General features: G+C 44.1%; 1 protein-coding gene across 2 annotated transcripts in view; it reads left to right on the top strand.

The window, feature by feature from the left end:
* Positions 1-23,924, top strand: part of DPY19L4 (dpy-19 like 4) — a 1,421,953-nt gene that overhangs the window by 243,522 nt on the left and 1,154,507 nt on the right. For both annotated transcript variants that reach the window (XM_044066538.1, XM_044066539.1), the window contains exon 2: positions 1,270-1,383. In XM_044066538.1, the coding sequence (XP_043922473.1) occupies positions 1,270-1,383 (114 nt within the window). The remainder of the gene's footprint in view (positions 1-1,269; positions 1,384-23,924) is intronic.

The raw sequence follows: 23,924 nt of genomic DNA, 5'->3' as shown, positions 1-23,924 counted from the left end.
CCAGACCCATCTGATCTCCACCCTCTTCTATGCCTCGCCAGTTTATACGAATCTTTCCAAAAGCAACCTAAACAAACTGTCTACTTCGTATAACAATATTGCCAGGTTTGCTACTGGGTCCTCATTTAGAACACATCACTGTCTAAACCTAAAACTTCTAGGATGGCTTGAACTAAATAACCAGCTAAAATTTCAACAACTCTCCATTTCCCATAAAATACTATATCAACCTAGTAAGACTCCTATTCTCAGTAGCCTTATCTCCCCCTCCACAAACCTTTCTAACCTTCGCTCAGCAAATAAACTACTGGTTACCACCCTGAAATCCCACAACAAGGCAGGTGATTCTCTTTTCTCTAATTCTGTGGGGAAGGTTTGGAACAAACTTCCCACTAATCTTACATCTCTTTCATCATTACCTCTCTTTAAAAATCAACTAAAAATTAACTTAAAATCACAATGGCTTTGTCCTTGTACTAACCCAGACTAACCCCCCCCCCCACCATGACCTTTTCTATATCTCTCCTCCTTACCCACTTTGAAGTATAACAGCAATTCCTCACTCTTCCCCATCCTAGTATCTTATTCCCAACATGCTATCACTGGGCATGCTCCTTACTACTTATTCATTCCTCTGTGAACTCTTCTTCCCACCTCATACATAAACCTTTCTATTTCTTCCTCTTTGACTATAATTACTTCCTCTTGTACTTACCCTCCAGATTTTTCTCCTACTTCCCTGTCCTCCAAAATGTCACCATCTACCCTGTGTTTTACACCTTCCATTACCTTTTTATTCACCTTTCATAACCTTTTTATAGCATTTCAAAGACGCATTCTTACCCTTTATACTAATATTCAATGATCTATCCCTTTCTCTTGGTCATAATACTGCATTCTACCTTACTAACCTACTACTCACAATCTGTTTAGTTTTAGTTTCTATATAACCTAAGCTGATGGAGAAATTTTTATTTACTTTACATATTGCATGTATCCTTTTTTGTATTGTGTTTTTTTTGTATTGTCTTTATTTTATCTAGTTTGAAAGCGGAGCTTTTCTCCCCGGGCCTCTACTGAAAATGGACATATATCCAGTTGGACTAGCCCGGTCAACAAATGTAAAATAAAATAAAATTAAAATTGAACCTGCCTTAATTTAATGTTTAGAGGTTTCATGGTATATTTATACACTGTATGAATTTTTATGAATATAATATGTACACAGAGATTTATTTGTTTTAAGCATGCTTACTCTTTTATATTTAGGTGAAATGACAGAAGTGAGACAAAGGAAGGAGCAAACAAGCATAGAGTCAAAAGAACCTGCTCCAGAAAAGGAGAAAACAGGAAGTTCAGAACGGTCAAAGAAAGATCGCAAGTGTAAGCCAAGTTATTTATAATTTGTGTTTTCTGATATGCACACACACACACACACACACACACACACAGGCACACACACACACACACACCAGTAAAGACCTAGTGGTGGAAGGTAGAGGTGAAAAGGAATTTGAGCATTATAGGGGCTACTTACCTTCTGCACGATAGTGGGAAGTGATGGTAACTCTGCAGCACAGGTATCCTGCTATAACCTTTGTGGGGGAAGTACTCCATTTAGATGCATTACAGCTCTAGAACCTAATGTGCAAAAATAAAGTGTAGTACTTTTGGCAAGAGGGAGGGTCCCACTGCTCTAATTTTAAGAAATTCATGTGTGTAATAACAGAATTTATGGGTCTGCAGTACAGAAACATGCATTTAGTAGAATGGGCTATGACATTTTTCAGCAGATGTGCAGCTTATACCTCCAAGGAAAGATGTTAGTTAAGTTGCAAATAAAATAACAAAGAGGAGAGATCTAATGATGCGTAAGGTACTGGACATTTTTTACAGTTACTCCATCTTTTTATGCTGTTTCATGGCATTTGAAAATGGATTTTACAGTATAACTTGATTAAAACAAAATAATAGTAAAGTTGAAGTTTTCAGGTTGTGTAGTGCTTTCATTAGAATGTTTTGGAAATGTCTGAAAATAAGGCTTTTGTTAATGGCAGACTTCAAAAACAGTGTTAACTGCGTGGCTCTGAACTCAGTTGAACAGGTGACGGGTTAGAGACTTTTTTTTTTCTAAATTGGTTTACTTCACACCTACCAGCTCTCAGTTTATGAGATACCAATTCCCAAGGACTGGCAGGCTGGAAAGCCGTTGTTTGGAGCTGTGAGTCAGGGTTGCATTTAAATGGGAAAAAAAATCTTTTAAGCTGAACGAATAATGCACATTTCCTTGATTTCCCTCCGCCTACATTTGCTTACTGCGTGGCCTTCAACAACTAACTTAACCAGACATTGCTTCCTGGTCACTCCAAAAAGGGAAGCTGTGTCCATTGGGCCTACCTAGTTAACAAATAATTGTTGTTATTATTGTTTTGTTATTATTGTTATTATTATTATTGATGTTGTGAGTCCATTGCCAGGCGGGTCTTGCTGCAACCTTTTTGCATTTCCATCCATTTCCAAGCACAGCTACTTCTAATCCCTCGTATCTCTTTAAGGGTATGGCTAGGAGATGCTGTAGTCCAGAATCGACCCTGAAATCTCCTTTGTGCTTTTTTCCATACTTCAGCTTAATTTAAAATTTCTGCATGAAATAAAAATCAACAAGTCAAGTCATGTTCAAGGTCGTATGGTTGTCCTTCACAGGTTTAGTTTCCACTTCTGTGGGGCCCTTCAGAACCCTTCTCTTCCACCCTTCTACAATGCCTCACAGTGGACCTCCACCACCTCTAAATAACTGCCTGAATTCTTCACTTTTGCTGGAGACAAGGAGTACAGCATGTGTGCCTGGGACCATCCAAGTTCTTACCTCTACCCAGAGACCCATCACCAGGAAAATATTCAAGAACAAGTGGACACACTGCATGGTTTGAGCTACTTCTAGTGGATTAGATCCTTTTCCGGCACCTGTGCCACCAGGAGGATAACCAGTTTGGTGACTGGGATTTGCAGCCCTCAGAAACAGGACAGTTTACCTTTTCCTCATAGGACTTAAAAATCCATCTGGATTTAGAGACTTTAACTGGAGGCCAAACATTTGGAATTAGAATCGGCAGAGAGAGACTGTGGCATTTGGAGGCTGAAGAAAATGAGAAACGGTGTCAACATAAGAGGGGGATACTGACTCTTCGGCAGGGTCCTGCAGGGAATGGCAAAGGAAATAAGCTACCCCAGAAGCAAGGCAAGTCAGTAAATTTCTTCCACAATTTACAGAGGGTGATCATTTTTATAGTTTTATTCATATATTTGAAAGGGTATGTGAACAGTGTAATATTGACCAAGGGCTCTGGGTACAGTTTCTGACCCCCATACTCCATGGTAAAGCTGTTAACTGCTGTTTCTAAATTGTCTGATATTGATCATTTAAACTATGACAAAGTCAAGAAATGTTTACTTGAAAAGTTAACACCTGAAGCTTACAGGAAATAGTTTCATGAGCATAGACGCAAGGCAGATGAAAGTGTGTGCGATTATATTACTGAGTTAAGCACTTATTTTCATAGGTGGGTGAGTGAGTGTCAGGTCACCACTTTTGGAGGGCTGGCAGACCTTTTGGCGAGGGAATAAGCCCTTAGCACTTTGCCTGAGGATTTAAGAATCTTGCTGGCAGACCGAGAGTGCAGTTCTGCAGATGAGCTTAGGAAAAAGGAGGATCTCTACTTAGCAAGCAGGGCATCACTGCACAGGAAAGGGAATACCCAGTGCTCCACATGGGTATAAGGGAACCCATGGTAGGCAGACTGATCTGCCCCAGCAGAGTCTGCCATTAACAGGGGAAGCCACTATTTCGGGTGCAAGGCCATGCTCAAGGGATAAATGTTTTAAATGCAACCAGTGGGGCCATGTAGCATATAAATGTAGTGGGGGCATGTAGCATATAAATGTCCATGGAGGCAAAGTGGGGGAAAACGTTGGGGGAGCCAGCAAGTGGGGAATAATAGTATGCCACTGGTAAGTTATCTGGAGACAACAGGGGTACCAAACTATCACTCGAGGTTATATCCTATCTTAGTGAATGGAAAACAGGCCACTGCTAAGAAAGACACAGCCTTTGACATAACCGTTGTGCAGCCTGCAGTGGTTAAAGAGGAACAGTATTTGCTTGGGCAGTCTGCTGCAGTCAGAGCTTTAGGAGGGACCCCATTCCAAATGCCTTTGGCCAAGGTTCACCTTGACTGGGAGGGTGGAAAGGGAAGCAAGCAAGTAGGTGTGTTTGAGGATATCCCTGCAGATGTCTTGATAGGGAATGATTTTGATAATGCAGTACCTTGTGTGCATGCAGTTACATGCAGGAAAGGTTGGAGACGGGTATGTGGGTCTGGTAGCCTGGGGGAGACCCAGACAGACTTCATACGTGAAGCCGGGATGGTGAGGTGGCTGTTTCATGGAGAGAGCTATGCTTTAACAGTGAACATGAAGGTTTGCCACAGCTGCTGGTAAGTACTGATGTTCCCTTGGACAGAGTGACTGCAAAGGCATTGGTGAGTGATAGTACCCAGGCTGACAGTGAGACACCACTGTCAGAGGATACCAGACTTCCTGTGGAAAGCGAGCTGGGAAGAGTCAAAAGTAGAGTTGAGACAGGCTCAGCTCTCAGACCCTACACTAAGAGGCTTGAGGGAGGTAGCTATGGAGGCATGTGATTCTTAAGGAAAAGGGGGAGTCTGTATACTGGAACAAAGGGTTACTGTATAGAGAGTGGACCCCTGAGGGAGGGCTACAGGGTGAAGTAATACAGCTATTGGTAGTACTTTAAAACCCTACCATCTGGCACTTCTAGCCATAGCCCATGACTTTCCTTTTGCAGATTATATGGGCATAAAGCATACCAAGAGACATATTCAGAAATTTTATTGAATTTACTTGAGATTGCAAGGGTTGTAACAGGGTACTGCAGGACCTGTGAGCAGTGTCAAAGGTAGGCAAGGCAGGAGACAAGGTCAAAGCTCCTTTGATACCTTTGCCTGTGATTGAGGAGCTGTTTCAGGGGGTAGCTATAGATATTGCGGGGCCTTTACATACCCCAAGCTCCACAGGGAAGACCTATCCTGATAGTAGTAGATTATGCTACTAGGTACCCTGAGGCAGTGGGTCTGTCCACCATTGAGGCAGAAAAGGTTGCAAATGCTTTTAGAGATTTTCAGCAGGGTAAGTTTCCCAAGAGAAATACTGACAGAGGTGCCAGTTTCATGTCAGACCTGATGGTTTGTCTGTGGAAGCACTTCGGGGTGAAGCACCTAAAGACCACTCCCTGTCATCCCCAGACTAATGGTCTTGTGGAGAGGTTAAACTCTACACTAAATGCCATGCTACTGGCATTTGCTGACCAGTTTGAGACAAATATTTTCCCCCTTCTGCTGTTTTCTTACAGACAGATACCCCAGGAATCCACAGTTTTTTCATCAATTGAATTCCTGTATGGGCATAGGGTGAGGGGACCTTTTAGATTTGATTTGTGATGAGTAGGCACTTGAGTGTGAATCCCCAATGAGTCTGTTGTGGCATATGTCGTAAAGCTCAGGGGAAGGCTCAGGGCCAGGAGGCTTGGCCCAGGAGAACCTGACGAGCCCAACAGTAGAAAAAGGTCTGGTATGACAGGAATGCTCAATCCAGAGAGTATGCTATGGGGTAGCAGGTTATGGTTCTCATTCCTGTTGGACACAATAAGCTGCAGGCAGCTTGGGAGGAATCCTTCAAAGTGGTAAGGAAGGTCAGTGACGTTAACTATATCATAGAACTGCTAGGCAGGAGGCAGTGGCACAAATTATTCATGTTAATATGATGAAACCTAGCCATGATAGGGAATCCCTGGTGCTGAGTATTTGCAGTGGATGGCAGGAGGAGTCTGAGGGGGATCTGGTGATGGATCTTCTCAGTGAAGGCTCAGACTTGCACCTCGTTGGAAGGGGGTAGCAGTTTACCAGTGGCTGTGCCCTACCCAGGTTTGAGAAATCCGAGCAGTGTTACAGAAGTTTTGGGACATGTTCACTGGGAAACCTTGGTGCACCCACATGGATACAACACCCCAAAGGCTTATCAAACAGGCCCCTTACAGGGTGCCTGAGAGAGTCAGATAGACTCTAAGGGAGGGGATGCAGGAAATGTTGGAACCTGGGGTAATCCATGAGTCTGGCAGTCTGTGGGCCTCCCCACTGGTGCTGGTACCAAAGAAAGATGGCCGCACCGGGTCCTGTATGGACTACAGGAAACTAAATAGCCACAGAGAGTCAGATGCTTACCCCATGCCTAGCCTTGGAGAGCTGGGTGGGGCTAAGTATCTGACCACTACTGACCTGACCAAGGGCTACTAACAGGTGCCCTTGACTCCCACAACTAGATAGGGGCTGCCTTTATGACTCATTTTGGATTATATGAGGTGACAAAGATAACTTTTGGGATGAAAAATGCCCCAGTGACCTTCCAGAGGCTGGTAGATCATATCCTGGTAGGAACAGGAGATTATGCCCTTGCTTGCCTGGATGATATTGCCATCTACAGCCATTCCTGACATGAGTACCTTCAGCATGTCATGGAGATCCTGGGCAGACTGCAAAAGGCATGGTTGACCATTAAGCCCAGTAAGTGTCAGGTGGGTATGGCAGTCCTACCTGGCACATACAGTGTGAAGTGGTAAGATCAGGCCAGAATCTGCCTAAAGTGGAAGCAATTCAGGCATTGCCTGCCCCTGTTACTAAAAAGCAGGTGACAGCTTTCTTGGGGACAGCAGGATACTTTAGAAAGTTTATTCCCACTTATAGTACAATAGCTGCTCCCCTCACAGACCTGACGAGGAAAAACAGGCCAGACAAGGTAGCTTGGACCACTGAGAGCAGGCGTTCCAAAAGCTTAAAGGTGTTTTGGAAGAAGTCCCTGTGTTAGCCAGTCCAGATTACAGCAAATAAATTGTTGTGCAGGTGGATGCTTCGAACCATGGGGTGGTGGCCATACTATGCCAGGTTTCCTCAGAGGGAGAAGAGCACCTAGTGGCATATCTCAGCCGTAGACCCCAACCTAGGGAGGAATGTTATGCAGCAGTAGAAAAGAATGTTTAGCCACAGTACGGGCACTGCAGAAACTTCAACCCTATCTGTATGGAAGGAAATTCCATGTAGTTAGAGACCACAATCCCTTAACATGACTACATCGAGCCAGCCAGCAAAATGCCAAGTTACGAAGGTAGTGCCTAGGGTTGCAGACATATGGTGTGACAGTGCAGCATCATAGTGGTGTTAGCAATGCCAATGCAGATAGGCTGTCAAGACAGGGTATGGGTAATGTATTCTCACATAGGCTTATTCCTCTCAAGCAACATTTCTCAAGGGTCAGTTGAAAAACTAGCTTGAGTATTCAAAGGGGGGAGTGGTGTGAAGATGGTACTGACAGCCATGCCAGAAGAAATAGTGCAGTGGATTTCTAACATATGCCAGCACAGCTAGCTGGAAGTTTGAAAATGATTATGTCATTTGTATATCAAACTGATTTGTACAGTTACTTGTGCTGATAATGTATTTGTGAGGTTTGCTTGTGTTAAAATGTATCAACAGTGCACCCTTCTGGAAGGAAAAGAAATGTACAGGTATTATTGTAACTGAATTAAATGTATACATTTTAACAGCATATACTGAAGTGAAGAGGTTAATCTTGATCCACCTGACTTTGTAAAATATTCTTGAAATTAAATTACTTTATGGGTTAAACCTTAAAGATGTTATCCCAGAGTTTTTTGAATGGAGCCAGAGATGCAGTGTCTGTACTAGAGAATAGTCGGTAGCTCCTATAGGAAGAGTGAAATGGTTTTATGACTTCCAGATCTAGTGTTGGTGATAGCATGGGAACCAGAAGTTAGATGACCAGGTGTGATGTCATTGTGCAATCAACTCTGAAATAATATTTAGATATTGAGAAGTCTCTTGGTCAGACTGAGCAGTCTGTTCTTGGAAACTGACTGGAATGACCCTCACCCAGATCATCTTGCCTTGCGGTAGTAAGTAGCTTCACTAAGGGACAGCAATTCTTTTAGATTAGTCAGAAAAATACAGTGACATTAGAAGTATTGTTTTTCTATAATTGCGTGGAACTTTCCCCAGTGTTATTTTTAATATTCCCTGTGACTGCAATTCTGGTGTGTAGTGTAAATAGATATTTAGTATTTTCTTGTTCTTTTACTATTTATTGTTAAATATATTTAAACTTTTCATTGTGGTTGGTCCTTTGTAGAAAATATCTAAGCTGTGAGAGTATTGCATGTATTTATTTGGTGATAACTGTGGCCATTCCTGAAAGCTGTGCTGTTTGGTCAGCATTACCATTTGTATTAATATTGATTCCGCTCAGTATAATTTAGTACCTTTATAAGAACCTCAAGTAGCTCCCAGGGTTTTGGTGGCTGTGATAAATACCTTATAGTCTGGCCAGAAGGGGCCACAGCAGGTGAGTGTGCCAGCCTTTCCTGTGTGTGTGTGTGTCTGTGAGCTGCTTAGAGCAAGGACACAAAGCACTGGTTTCACAGAGAGGATGTGGGAGGACTTAACTTGAAATCTCCGCTAAGGACTCGGTCTAAACTGTGCCAGTGGGGAATCTTATTGGGGCTCTGGACAGACAGAGAGTAACCATCCCCCAGATTGAGCATTGTTCCCTGGGTGCTCTTAAGGGAGATTGTGCTTGATGCAAAGAGTTCTGGTTCATCGGTAGATACTAGGCTATCAGACCTAGGACCTATACAAGCCTAGCCAAAAAGGTACCCTGGCTTTCGCCACCCAAGAAAATTATTTTCCTGTGCCCCTGTCGAGCAGAGCCACAGAGGGGCTATAGCTTCATAGCGTCTGGAAATGCTGAGATGTTATGTGATCCTATCTCACCTACATTCTGTACTGATGGGCTCGGAGCCGATCCCTCGGCTCCGACTCGGCACGCTATGCTATAGAGCGAAGCCTCTTATTGGCTGAGCTATTCTCTATCCCAGGATGCACCACCACTAATCCCCCAGATCTCGTTTGCCGCTTACAAGCTAGGACGTGGTCTCAAACTTGGCTGAGCTAAGTACTGTTTTTTTCTAAAGTTTCCTGTCAGGAAATTCCTTATTCTTGCCCAAAAGCTGTTTTAACAGCTATTGTTGTTGTACGAGTGTGTTTTGGTACTTTTTTTGTGGTAAATTGTGTGTTTGTTTAAGGGAAAGGTTTCCCGTTTAAGTTAGAGGGGCCTTCCCCTATTCTTCTGCTAGTTTCTCTATTTTTTTCAAGGAGGTCAAGTACCTGTTTAAGTTAGAGGGTCTTGGCCCTCCTTTTTAGTGTTTTCTGACATTGTATTGTATTGTTTAAAAAAAAAAAAAAAAAAAGTTTAAATTTAAATTTTTTGTATTGTGGTGAAATCTTTGTTCTGACAAGATAGTGCTTCTTTCCACTGTTTTCGTGTTTTTTGATCGGCATTATGTCAAAAGAACATAGACCCTCAGGGTTCAAAAAGTGCACGAGGTGCGGTTATAAGATGTCTATAACCGATGACCACTCCTCGTGCGTATATTGTTTAGGCGCCAAGCACCTACAGGAGTCCTGTAGCGTGTGTCACGCCTTTTCGTCTAGAGTCCTCCAAGAGAGGAAGAATAAATTAATACTGAAAGGGCTGATTAAACCCTCCTTCGAGGAGGCCTTATCTTCCTCATCCTCTCCTACTAAGAAGAAGAAAGCGTTGGCTCCGACCAGCCCGTCGGAACCGACTGCTAAGAAACCTAGGCAGGCTTCTCCATCGGCTCCACGGACTTCGGAGCCGAGGGCGGAACGGTCTGCCTCGATGCCTCCAGTCTCGACTCCTCTGGTTTCGGAGCCGAGGACTGGGGCGTCGAGAGGCGGGTCACCTTCATCGGCTCCACTGATTTTGGAGCCGATGAGGGTTGCCGGCTCAGACTCTTCCCCTTCGGCGCCGAAGCCCTCCTCGGCACCGAGGGAAATTGTTTTGGGATCTCCATCGGAACCGATATTGGTAGAGTCCATTCGGAGCCAGTCCCCCAGTCCTTTGGAGCCGATGGAGAAGTCGGTTCGGACCCGATCGGTTTCATCTAGATCCTCCAAGATGTCTGATTCGGACATCGACAGGGTGCTCCTAAGACTTTTCCAGTCTCCGGTGTTCCAAAAGTTAGTTTCGGCTCCAGCCCATTCGGCCGAGCCGATGGTCCACCCTGTAGTTATGGTTCCTCCTCCAACAGCCTCGGCACTGTTGGAGCCGGTGCTGGTGGAGCCGATGGAGGTTTTCGGGTCGGCCCCGACCCTTACTCCAACCCCGGCTCTCGAGTCGGAGTTCGGTACGCGGACCTCCTCTGTCGGCCCCGGGGGGGACGCTTCGGGACTGATGTTTTCGGTCCCAAGCCTTCCTCTCGGTGCATCGGCTGCAGGGGTACCGTCTACTGTTGTGGCCACGGGGGTTGGACCTTCCCAGGATTCTGGTGGTCCGGCCTTCAGGGCCATGAGGAGTGCGTTAGCCAAATCTTCTTTGGCTACCTCCACGGTCTCTCCAGCACCTTCCCTGCATACGGAGACTGGGTCTTTGGCAGTCCCCCTGTCCTTAGACAGCGGAGCCCCGGGGCCTGAGGTCACCCCCACTGGGGGTTCCCCCCCTCCTAGAGGTCCCTCTGAAGCTTCTTCGGAGGAACCCCCAAGGAAAAGATCGTGCAAGAGGAAGCACGTTGACTCCCCCGATGAGTCTCTCACGTCAGACACTGATCTTGATGATGCAGAGGGGTCCCCTAAGTCGTCCTCAGATTATGTCTCCTTTGCAGACATCCTGGTAGCCCTCAAACAACGAGGCGGCTGGCATTCCAAACCCCCTTCTGCTGACGAGTCGGTGTTCCTTAAGGCCTTCGGGGCTCAGCCCTTCGCCTCCTGGGTGTCTCCGCCCTTCGACGAGCTCCTAGATTTGATCTGTCGAAGGGCGTGGGAACACCCAGACTCTGTGGAACCGGTGCCTGCTCGCCCAAATAAGTTCCTGTCAGCACCCCCAGAGAAGGAGTTTTTGACGAAAGGTGTGGCTGTAGATGCCTTGGTGGTGGCATCTGCTACCCAACAAGATGTAGCAGAGGCTTCGACGTCCGTCCATCCTCCTAATAAGGAGTCTAGGAGCATGGATCGGTACGGTAAGCGCACCCTCAGTTCAGCGGCCTTTACCTTAAGATCCCTGAACTATTTAACGCACTTCACCAGGTTTCAGAGGGATCTGATCAAGGAGCTTTCAGATACCCTCTTGGGTAACCTACCTGAGCAGCTGGCCCAGACGGTTGGCTCTCAGTTGGCTACGCTGTCATCCATATCAAACTCGTCCATGAGGCTCATTTCTTATGCGGCCGAGGGGGCGAGTAGAGCGGCGGGTACAGGTATTGCTCTACGGAGGCAAGCCTGGCTCCGCCTGTGTCATTTTGCGGAAGCCTTCAAGTCTTCCTTTGCTGACGCCCCCTTTGATGGGTCCTCTTTGTTTGGACCCAAGGTAAAGGACACATTGACCCGCTGCGAGCAAGAAGGTAAGACTTTGACTGCCGTAGGGGCATGATTTTCCACTCCCTTTCGGCCTTATCCCAAGGCTAAAAGAGGAGGGAAAATGTGGTTCCGTAGATCTCAGAAGTCTTATCCCTCACAGCAGGACGATCCCTCTTCTAGAGGCAGAGGAGGGGGAAATTCTTCTGGAAGACGCCGTCCCAGAGGCTGCAGAGGCCCCTGCAACACTGGAGACCGCGAGTCCTTTCGTGGCTCTTCAGCCTTTCACAATCCCTGAGGGATTGCCCGACTGTGCAGCTCCGGAGCCAGTCGGGGGTCGTTTTTCGAGGCACCTAAAAGCCTGGGAAGGTATCACTCAGGACCGATGGGTGCTTCGAATTATCGCCGGAGGTTACGCCATTCCCTTTTCTCACTCCCTACCTCCGTCCAAGAAAATCCCGGACCCGCCACCCAGTCAACGGGAAATTGCAGCCTTAGAAGTCTCAAAGCTGCTTCAAAAAGGAGTCATCCAACCGGTCCGCGCAGACCAGATCGGATTAGGGACTTACTCAAGATTCTTTTGGTGCCAAAAGACCGGGACTTGAGGCCCATTTTGGATCTCAGCATTCTAAATCGTTCAGTCAAAAAGTCCAAGTTCCGAATGGTCACCCTACAATCCATTCTCCCACTGCTGGAGAAAGGTGTTTGGATGTGCTCCATAGATCTCAAGGACGCTTATTACCACATCATGGTACATCAGGCGTCCAGGAGACATCTGCGCTTCAGCCTAGGAGACAGTCATTTTCAGTTCCGCGCGCTGCCCTTTGGTCTCACCACAGACCCCAGGGTGTTCACCAAATGTTTGGCGGTCGTGACTGCTCACCTGAGAAGTCTAGGATTTCAGGTGTTTCCGTATCTAGATGACTGGCTTCTAACTGCCACCTCCAAGCATCTACTATTGCAGAGTCTACAAGCCACAATATCACTGGGCACTTCTCTTGGAATCACCTTCAATTGGCCAAAGTCTGTGTTGCTGCCATCTCAACGCATAAGATTCATCGGAGTAGAGATAGACTCAAACCGAATGCGGGTCTATCTTCCTACAGAAAGGATACAAACCATACAGGCTCAAGTTCGAGCCTTACTTCCCAGATCCAAAGCCCCAGCCAGAATGGTCCTGCAGCTATTGGGATCTATGTCCGCCACGGTTCTTCTAGTTCCCCTAGCAAGGTTGCACATGAGAATTCTCCAGTGGCTTCTTTCAACACAGTGGTCCTTTCAGGATCTCCCTCTCAGTCACCTCATATGGATCACGGAAACCTGCAAACGGGACCTTCGCTGGTGGCTGGTGCCCTCCAATCTGGATCAGGGACGACCCTTTGTTCCACCTCCTCCTGTGGCCACTTTGACTACGGACGCCTCCCAGATGGGGTGGGGGGGCATTCCCTGGGCAGGTCAGTCCAAGGCAAATGGCATTCGGAAGAGAGCCTCCTTCATATCAACATTTTAGAAATTAGGGCGGTGTTTCTGTCCCTACAAGCCCTTCACGATTACCTCCCTCAGGGCGTAATTGCCGTTCACTCTGACAACATGTCAGTAGTCTGGTACCTGAACAAGCAGGGAGGGACCAGATCCTACCCCCTTTGCAGAGAGGCCATGAGAGTTTGGGAATGGGCAGTGTCGACCAAACGATTTCTAGTGGCGACTCATATCCCTGGCAAGTCCAATGTGATAGCCGACAGACTGAGCAGAACTATCCTCTCTCCTCACGAGTGGTCTCTGAACAATACGGTTGCAACTCAGATTTTCAGCAAATGGGGAATTCCTTGTTGCGACCTCTTCGCAACTCCGCTGAACGCGAAGTGCAAAAAGTTCTTCTCCCTCACTCCGGCTCTGGGGGAGAGCCCTATGGACGCACTAGCCCATCCTTGGCCCACCGGCTTGCTATATGCTTTTCCCCCAGTTCCCCTCCTTCCCAGAGTGATCCAAAAGGCGTCTCACTTGGGGAGCAAAATGATCTTAGTTGCTCCTTACTGGCCTCGTCAGGTATGGTTCCCCTGTCTTCGGAAATATGCACTGGACGGTCCATGGTTCCTGGATCAGATCCCAGACCTATTAGTTCATCAGTCGGGACTACTCCACCAGTCCCTCCACACCTTGAAATTAACAGCTTGGCTCCTCCTCTTCCGACTATAGTCAGGAATCATTCCTTAGACCCGGAAGTCATACATATCTTATCTTCGGCCCACAAGTCTGCCACTAAGAAATTGTATTCTAGCAAATGGAAGAGATTTGCTATTTGGGCTCAACTCCGGGGTCTGAATCCCATCACTATTCCTGTATCGGAAGTCCTGAAATTTCTAACTTCCCTATTCAATCAAGGTTCTTCAGTCTCTACCATCAAGGTTCAATTGGCAGCTATTTCCAATTTTCATGAATCTATAAACCCACCTTTAATGAGCAACAGATTGTGTAAGACCTTCATGAAAGGTGCTGTGCTTTTACGACCTCCGATTTCTCATCCTGCTCCTCCATGGGATGTCGATGTGGTGTTACGTGCCTTAACTTCCTCCCCCTTCGAACCGGCAGCAACATGTGATTTGAAATTTCTATCATGGAAAACTGCCTTTCTGGTCGCGATTACTTCTGCCAGAAGGGTTTCAGAGCTTCAAGCTCTGTCTGTAAAACCTCCGTACCTGTTTTTTCACAAAGATAGAGTATCTCTCAGGCCAAATCCATCCTTTGTCCCTAAAGTTTGTTCTAGTTTTTGTCTACAACAGTCATTAGAACTTCCAGTTTTCTTTCCAAAGTACTCAAACAAAGCGGAATACATATTCCACACATTAGATGTCCACAGGCAATTGCGTTTCTATTTAGATAGGACCAAACAAACAAGGGAAACAGATCAATTGTTTGTGTCCTTTTCGGATAATAAATTGGGCAAAGCAGTCCCAAAGGTCACTATTGCCAAATGGATCAGGGACTGTATTAGTCAAGCTTATTCCTCTTCTAATAAAGAGCTTATGACCTCTGTCAAAGCTCACTCTACAAGAGTTATGGCTACTTCATTAGCATTCCATTCTAAGCTTGCCATTGGTGACATTTGTGCTGCGGCCACGTGGTCTTCCCCGCACACATTCATTTCCCACTACAAATTGGATGTGGCATCTCGGGGGCGAGCTTCATTTGGTTCCACAGTGCTCAGGAGTGTTTTCCAGTGAGCCACCCAGGATTTAGGTGCTAGGGACGCTGTCCCATCAGTACAGAATGTAGGCGAGATAGGATCACATAACATCTTTTAGTTATATACTTACCATAACTTTAGATGTTTGGGATCCATCTCGCCTACATTCCCAATAACCCACCCTCCTTCCCCCTTCCTTGGAGATCAGAAGAGATCGGACGGTCCGAATCCTATTGTTTCATCTTGAAACATCTGGCAATATTATATAAACAAGTTATGTATGTGTGCATGAATGCGGACAAACAAGATCTGGGGGATTAGTGGTGGAGCATCCTGGGATAGAGAATAGCTCAGCCAATAAGAGGCTTCACTCTATAGCATAGCGTGCCGAGTCGGAGTCGAGGGATCGGCTCCGAGCCCATCAGTACAGAATGTAGGCGAGATGGATCCCAAACATCTAAAGTTATGGTAAGTACATAACTAAAAGTTTTATCCATTTGTATTCCAACTGAATGTCCCTCTCTCTAGTGTCAGTGGTGGGGATTCAGGCTCCTTGATTTCTGGCCCAGTGTGGGGAGGTCACAGGGCCTACCTGGTTAACAAATAGGATTGTTATTGTGTTGTTGTTGTTGTTATTATTATTGTTATTATTGATATTATTATTATTATTATTATTGATGTTATGAGTCCATTGGCAGGGGAAATCTTACTGCAACCTTTTTGTATTCCCATCCATTTCCAAACACAGCAATTTCTAATCCCTGATATCCCTGATATCTCTCTAAGGGTATGGTGAGTTGATGCTGTAGTCCAGAACTGACTCTGAGATCTCCTTTGTGCTTTTTTTCCATACTTCCCCGTAATTTAAATTTTCTGCATGAAATAAAAATCAGCAAGTCAAGTCATTTTCAAAGTCTTATGTTTGGCTTTCACAAGTTTAGTTTCCACTGATGTGACTTGATCTTCTGAAAAAGCCTCTTGTGAGGCCCTTCAGAACCCTTCTCCTCCACCCTTCTAGTAAGCCTCAGAGTGGACCTCCACCACCTTTGACTAGCTGCCTGAATTCTTCACGTTTGCTGGCTACAAGGAGTTCAACATATATGCCTGGGACCATCCAAGTTCTTGCCTCACAGTGGACCTCCACCACCTTTGACTAGCTGCCTGAATTCTTCACTTTTGCTGGCTACTAGGAGTACAACATGTATGCCTGGGACCATGTTCTTACCTCTACCCAGAGAGCCATCACCAGGAACATATTCAAGAACAAGTGGACACACTACATGGTTTTAGCTACTTCTAGTGGATTAGATCCTTTTCCAGCCTCTGTGCCACCAACCTTTCGCTGTAGTCTACGATAATCTTACATTTACTGTACTATTTCAGCCATATCTAATTTTCAGCAGTGGTTCCATAGTGCTTCTCTGACTTCTGTTAAAGTGTGTAGCCTTCCTCAGAAATACTTTGCTCATCAAGGCTCCAAGTTAAGAATGCCATATCTCACCCACCCAGGACTTGTACACTTCTCCCAAAATGTTAAATGTTTTATTACCCGCTCTGAACCAAATCCAGGATTTTATCATCCCCGGTTTGGGTGTGGACTAAACGGTCCAGAGAGTTCATACTGAAGTCTAGAAATTCTGGCCATACATATTTTAGGATATATACAAGTCTCCTAGTTAATGGAAGGGTAGTTGAAATCTCCTAGGACAGTGATATTTGACTTCATGCAGAGGTACATTGCCTAAAAAAGGCACCTTGGACGTTTCCAACGTAAAGCAGAATATGGGTAATATAATGATACTGCTGCTCAATGCTAGGAGCCTTAAAAAAAAAAAAAAAAAAAAAAAAAAACTCCACTCCTAACCTTGAAAGACATTGCTGTATGCATCATCAGAGAGACCTGGTTTAATAGAGCAACAGGAGTGCCCAATCAGAGCAGAGTTCAAGACCGAGAGCGCCCCCATCAGGGCAGGGTTTAAGATCAACAAGGCCCCCCCCCCCCCAATCAGGGCAGGGTTTAAATGCCCAGCACACTTAAAGGCCTGCTTCATTAGATGAAGGTAATAAAGGCTTCTGTGTTTTTATATTCTTAAAGCATTTTACCTGAAGACTTATTAGACAAGATAATGACCTGGAACTCCTCCAGTTTCAACTTACTATTATCAAAACCCGTCGTCATATTTGAGGTAACTATACGCCGCCTCTTTGTCTCCCATAGCCCATACTTCCTATTTAACTATTATGGAGTTCCTATGCTTTAAGCCAAATACCATTCTCCTAGGAAATTTCAACTACCCTTTCATTAATGGGAAGGCTTGTCCATCCCGCTAGCCCTGTACTTGAACTTTTTAAAGGGCATATGTAGTGTAAGTGCTTCTGTGGTTGCTGTTAATAGTTGTGAGTATTAAGTTCTCATTGCCCCCATCAAGCAGTGCAGTTGAGGTGATCCCCGGGATGAATTTCCTATTTCCCATCCACTCGCCAAGATTTCTTTTGAAGCGGGCCAGTGAGGTGCTCTGCTTGACGTGGATGGGGAGTCCGTTCCAGAGGATGGGCAGTCTCTGGGTTAGGAACCTGTCCCTCCAGCATGTTCTGTTTAAGGTGATAACGAGGTTGAGGTCCCTGGAGCATGTGACACGGTGGGATTGGGTTTTTTTTAGATGTAGCATGTCTAACAGCTCTGGGTCAGACATGGCTTTGTAGGTTAAGCAGAGATCACCTCTAAGGCGGCAATATGAGACTGAGTATAGCTGGAGTTTTTTTGAGTTTGTCAATATAGGGCATGTTTAAGGCCTAGAATCCTCTTAGTGAGGTATTTTGTGGCCTTTCCAGCTGTTGCAGGTGTCTAGTGAGGTACATGCCAAATGGGGCATTGTAGTCTATAATAGGTCTAATGAGTGACAAGTAGAGAGGGGCAATGACCTTTGTCTTCCTAGATGAGGAAACCCTTTGTGATGAGATGTGCCACATAGAAGGATTTTCTAACCACAGTGGCAATGTGGTTGTCAAAGGAGAGGTTGCTATCAACTTGTGTTCGCAGATCTCTTATTACACCTTCTGATTTTAGTGTACTACCATTGATGTGGTAGTTCATGGGCACAGAGTTTTTCCCAAAGGGAATAATGATGCATTTTTTGTCATTTAGTTTAAGGCCGTGGTTCAGGCACCAGTCATTGGTCTCAGTGAGGCCACTTTGTAGGATGTCTACGTCAGTTGGGGATTCTGTTATGGCTCCCAGTTTGCAATCATCTGCAAACTTGGTCAGCCAGAGTCCTTTTGTGTTGGCTTGATCTTCTGAGAAGTAGATGCCGAACAGAAGGGGACCCAGTACAGATCCCTCTGGGACACCACCCATGACTGGTCGTTAGTCAGATTTGAAGTCTGCAACCTTCACAGTGCGAGTTATATCCATGAGCTAGTTCGCAACCCACCTTGTGACATAGGGATTTATGCCTAGTTTAGTGAGTCTATCTATGATTCCCGAATGGGGAATGGTATCAAAGGCCTTGGCAAGCTCTAGATAGGCTGTGTGTACCACCTTGCCCTCATCCACAGCTCTGGTGACTGACTCAAAGAAGTCAACCAGATTGAGCAGGCATGATCTACCCTTCACAATTCCGAACTGCATGGGGTCCAGAGTTTGGAGATTTTCTTTGTCCCTGTTAATAAGGTCTGTGATGATGTGCTTCATAGCCTTGCGTATCAGACTCGTCAGGCTAATGGGGTGGTAGTTTCCGGGCTCTGTAGTCACTCCCCCCTTTGTGGAATGGGATGACCGTGGCCATTCTCCTCCATTCAGAGCTGAGCTGACTAAAACACAAGTTTAAGCAGGAAGCCCTTCAGAGCTGCACTGCTGCTGAGGATTACAAAGCCTGAAGTGAGGCTGTATGATTGAACAGGGAACTCCGGTGTGGTGCCACTTTATTTTGTAGCTCATGTAGGATGCAGCCAGGGGATATTATCAGGTCCCATGGAAGCTGTATTCTTGGCTTTAGACAGTGGAGTTTTAGCCTGTGCAGCAAGTAATATTAGGAACATGACATTCCTCGGGAATTGCCCTTTAGGGGGTGATATGGGGGTAAAGTTTGCACTAAACCTGTCAGCCAATATATTGGCAATGTCAGCTGGCTCAGTATATGTATTACCATTGTGATGTAGCTCACAGCCGACCTGAGTGTTGCCATGTAGGTTCTTGACATAAGACAACCACAAGGCATTCTTTAGTTTAGTATCTGTTGCTATTTTGCTTTTGTAGCTAGCTTTAGAGGATTTGATGAGGGATCTCATTTTTTTTGCTAAGACTAACTAAGAAGTTTTTCCAGTCTTGGGACTTTACCCTTTTCTGCAACAGTTGCTTCTTTCTGTTGTAGAGTTTGTTAATGGTAGGGGATCACCAGATTGGCTTTCGTTTTTAAGAGGAAAGCTTCTTGGTTCTGTTTGGGATGGCTCTTTCCATGCACTTGTAAATGTGCTCATACAGTGCATTGGTGTGTGATTCAGCTGTCATGCAGATATTATCCAACTGCATGGGCGTCGTAAAGCTTGCCACCTCTGTTTTTAGGAGCCCAAAGTTTGCTTTGGAGATGTTTTTCACAGTGGTTTCCTATACGGTGGGTGAGGGGGGGAATGTGGATATCCATGGTGACTAGCTTGTGGTCAGATCTGACCAGGTAGGAGTTGGACTTCTGGAGTGGAGCAGCGATTGCTCATGTTGGTTATGACCAGATCGAGGATGTTGTTACCCCTTCTGGGGGTAAGAAGAAGTTGGTCAATTGCATTAGAATTTATAAAATCCAGGAATCGTTGAGCAAGTCAGTTAGTACTTGAGTCATTTTCCCAGTTTATGTAGGTGTAATTGAAGTTCCCCAATATTAGGGTGTTGGGTTGTACTTTGGTATTTGCCAGGATGTTTAGGAATGTGGAGTGGGAGTCTTGGGACATAGTGGGGGATCTGTAGCTGGCAACCACCTGGATTGCTGTCTTAACCAGTGTTAGTTGTACCTGGAGTGTCTCCGAAGTGTTGTGTTGGGCTACTAGTCTGGAGGCGTGCATATCCTTTATGAATGTGGAGACACCGCCACCTTTAATGTTTCGGTACAGGATTTGGGGCTGAAAAGTGTGGTATGAATTATAGCCTGGTAGTGCAGGGGTGCCCTCTGGAGCCTTGAACCAGGTTTCAGTTACTGCACAGACATCAATGTTCTCCATTTTAAGGAGTGCTTCCAGTGAGTGCATTTTGAGATTCAAACTTCTAGCATTGAGTAGTGTAACCTTCAGATTTTGTTTGACTGTAGCAGTTACAGTGGTACTTTTGACATCAGGACATTGCCTAAAAAGGCACTATAGGGGTGGCAAGAGTCTTAGCCAGTATCTGGAATCTTTGTTGAAGTCCGTCATTTTCTGCTTGTACTGTGGTATAATTCTGGGTGATGGTAGGATGCTACTCAGGTCTAGGGTCATACCTGCCTGAGCTACATGGTCCGAGAGCTCCTCCATGTCTCTTTTCATGCAGTCCAGAGAGGTAATTAGTCTGGTCTGATCTTAAGATATTCTTATAGTGGGGCATCACTACTGCAGTCCACCACTCATTGGGGACAAAACCAGTAGCTAACCTTAGGTTAAACAGATTAAGGAGCATGTATACAATGGCATTTTTAACACTTAATTAAGCAGCCAAGTATATTATCGGGTCTCATGGAGAAAATACTTTTGTCTTGCATAGTTGCCACTTCCCATAAATTAACTTTAGAGATATTTGTAGGAGTAAGAGATTTAGGTATTCTGAATAGAAGTCTTGGGGCTGAAGTTGGCAATAAATTTGTTTGCAAGGGTATTGCAATGTCTCTTGCATCAGAATAGGAGGTGCCATTATGAATAAGTTTAAAGCAGCATATGATTTTGATTTTTAGTCTTCTGACATAGCTAAAGAAGGACTTATAGTTATCTTCGTCTTCATGAGTTCACGGCCTCCTTTAGTGGACCTGATAGTGTTCTTCGGCTTTTTTTTTGTTACACTTTTGACATTAACCTTGAGAAGATAGATTTTGGAACTACTAAATAACTTAAGGAGTTTCTTTTGTTGTTTAATTTACTTATTGCGGTGGATCACCAGGGTGTTTTACTTTTGAATTTACTCCGATACTTTGTTTCAGTAGGGACTACTAGCTCTATGCATGTTTCCAAGTGTGTTTAGCATTCCTTAGTGAAACTGCTGTATTCTGCTCAGAGAATGTAAAGTTATAAGTGAGTTTTAATATTTCATCAAAGAGTAGGTTGAGATTGGTATGTTTGTAGTCCTTAAACTCATTGGGGTTTGCTGTAAGAGCTATTGGGAGTTTATAGGAGATGGTAAGAAGTTTATGCTCAGATTTCACTGAAGAAGAGGAGTAGTGCAAGAAGTGGCCATATTTGTAAAGAATCGGGTCAAGAATGCCGTGCCTTTAGTACATTTATTTACCAATTGCTCAGGGAAACTTTAAGTGTACGAAGTTTTGGGCATACTACAGTGGAGGTATATGTACCCCACTTTATTTAAGGGTAGTTGAAACCATCTAAAATAAGGAAGTTTGTATTATTGGGGAGTTCATTTAGAGCACTGAGGAATCTTACATGGTCACCAGCAGACAAAGAAAATGTTCTGTAACAAGCTTAGTCGATAACTTAATATTATCTAGAGTGATCTGTAGTTAAACGAGGTTGGTGTGCAGAACCCTGGGGATCTGAGATAATATGCCCCTAGGCAACTATGGAGACTCCACCACAGCTGACACTGGGCCTGTAGATACGAAAAACTCAAATCCTGCTATAGAGGAATTGCTCTTTTTACATTTAAACCAAGTTTCAGTAACTGAGCAGATGTTTTACAGGACATAACCTCCAGTAATATAGAGGGAAATAAATCAAATGTACTTTGAGGTGTTTAAAATAAGGGCAGCACTGAAGGAATATATATATAAAGTCAGTTAATAAATTGCTGAAAAATATTGAAGATGAACTGGTTAAAACTGCCAAAAATCACAGGTTGAAATGAAAAAAAAAAAAAGAGTAGTTCAGTGTGAGGCTTCTCGAAAAAGCATTTTTTTTTTTTGGTTTACAAAATTGTAAGAGTTAGAAGGCAGAGCTTGCAGAGATTTTCTGGTGCACTGAGAAACTGGAACGAACAGACTGCGTGAAGTACAAATAGGAAACTGAACTAGTGTTCCACAGCAGGATCTGTTCATTGAAAGGGCACATCATGTGTGCTACACATCTGACCATGAGAAAGCGGCCAAGATTTTTTTTTTTTTTTGTTGTTGGCAAAAATGGAATCGTACAACACTGTGGCAGAAGGGAAAAGTATTGAAATTTAAGGACAGCAGAATGTTTGTGGGAAATTGTTATTCTCTGTATAACAGACAGAAGAGAAGCAAAATTTTCCCAGCAATCCAAGAATGTCAGGGTATGAAATTAAAGTTGCTGTGCCCAGAAGTCTTCAGAATGTTCCGTTTCTTAGGGGATCAAAGACATTTTTGGATGCAGAACAGGCTAAGGAGGCAATTAAAAGAAAAAAAAGTTTACAGAACAAAAATAAGACAGCAAACAGAAGGGGACTCTGTTTCTCATAGTTTTGACAGTAAGAAAGCTTATAGAGAGAGAGACTTGAGAGTGAAACATTTTGCTTTGTTCCAAAGGTACTTGAGTGATAAATAAACAGGAGCTAATTAGAAGGGAATCCGTTTGGGGAGATGAGATGATCAGGAAGAAGACCAGCAAAGATGTCAAATCAGTGAAAATAGAGACTGTAAAGAATCAGTCCCATTAGGTATAACATTAGACATGTGAAATGTGACTTTGCAAGGAAACGTGGCTGAGCAACACATGAATTACTGGTGTGTGAACTGTCAAGTATAAACCCTGCTCTGCCATTAAACTGGTGTGTGAATTGTCCAGTATAAACCCTGCTCTGTCGTTAATATTTTAAAGGAGACTGAATGGATGAAATAGTAACTGTATGGAAAAAAAAACATTTTCTTATTAATATTTGGCTAAAACTTTCATGGTGTAATTTGCGTGTTATATTGTAAAGCAGTTGTATATAGTGTGCTGTCAGAGGTATTTTAAATGTGATTTCTCGTGTTTTTGTAGAGACTGGTGTCTAGACTGATATCCTTAAGTTTAACAATAAGGAAACTTGATGAAAGGCATGGTAAGCAGTAGTATTTCCTTGCCTCTGTAAAGTTACTAGTTATTTTTTCCGTTAACAGATACTTCTAGTCTGCAAGTGCAGCAGTTATGAGAGGTCTACGCAGTGTTTTCTGAGTGAAATGTAGAAGCTGCATTGTAATTAATGTGTAAGGTACATTGGCATTCAGTTCAGTGAAAAATGGAAGTTTGAAACTGTGGGAGGTGACTTAGTTATTCTTTCCTCCCCAGCATTTGTAGCATTTCAAATACATTTAATATAACTGTGCTTAGGGATAAAAGTTAATGTTTATTGAAAGCATGCAGACTGTTTGTCATATCTGGAAGGGGAAGAGATGTTTAAAAAAAAAAAAAAAGAGAGAAGGTACGTTCAATTGCAAATTCTCATGGATCACATTCATTTTAGAATCCGTAATGCTTGTGGGTGGGGTGCAGCTGTCATTTTGGGGGAAATGTTTATATCTGGAGGTGTAAACCTCATATTCGGAAAATGGACATATTTACATGTTTGGTGCAAGTTAAAAGGGGCTGGGGCAGTTCTGAAAGTCTGTTTAGTTTACTTCTAATTAGTGGTACACTTAAGCATTTTATTGAAGTAAAAAGCCTTAAAATGTGACATGGACTCAAAAGGAGGTAAAAGTAATAACATAAGACATCACCCTGCCAAACATAACTGTGTGTATGTAGGCCAAAATTTATTTATTTATTTTACATGTGTTTACCACGATTGTCTGATTGAGCTAAAGAGCCCTTTTTTAGTAGAGGCCCGGGGAGAAAAGCTCCAACATATTATACAATTTTATTATAAATTAGCATTAAACAGCAATGTTATAGGATTATTACAAAGCATTAGGTAGCAATACAATGTTATACAGTGTCAATAATTAGTAGTTTGGCAAAACTATTTCAAGATGTATAAAAAGAAATACGTCATTAAGATGAATATAATTTTTGGGGTAAGTGGTTACAAAAACCCAGTTTTATCATGATGTAGTTGCGTGAAGGCAAGACAATTACAACAGAAAGTTTTTCTGAGGTGATTTGCT

The sequence above is a fragment of the Protopterus annectens genome, chromosome 3.part1 (assembly GCF_019279795.1).
Source record: "Protopterus annectens isolate FY-2018-M chromosome 3.part1, PAN1.0, whole genome shotgun sequence".
NCBI lineage: Eukaryota > Metazoa > Chordata > Ceratodontiformes > Protopteridae > Protopterus > Protopterus annectens.
The sequence above is the reverse complement of the archived record's forward strand: the minus strand, read 5'-3'. Positions and strand labels throughout refer to the sequence as shown.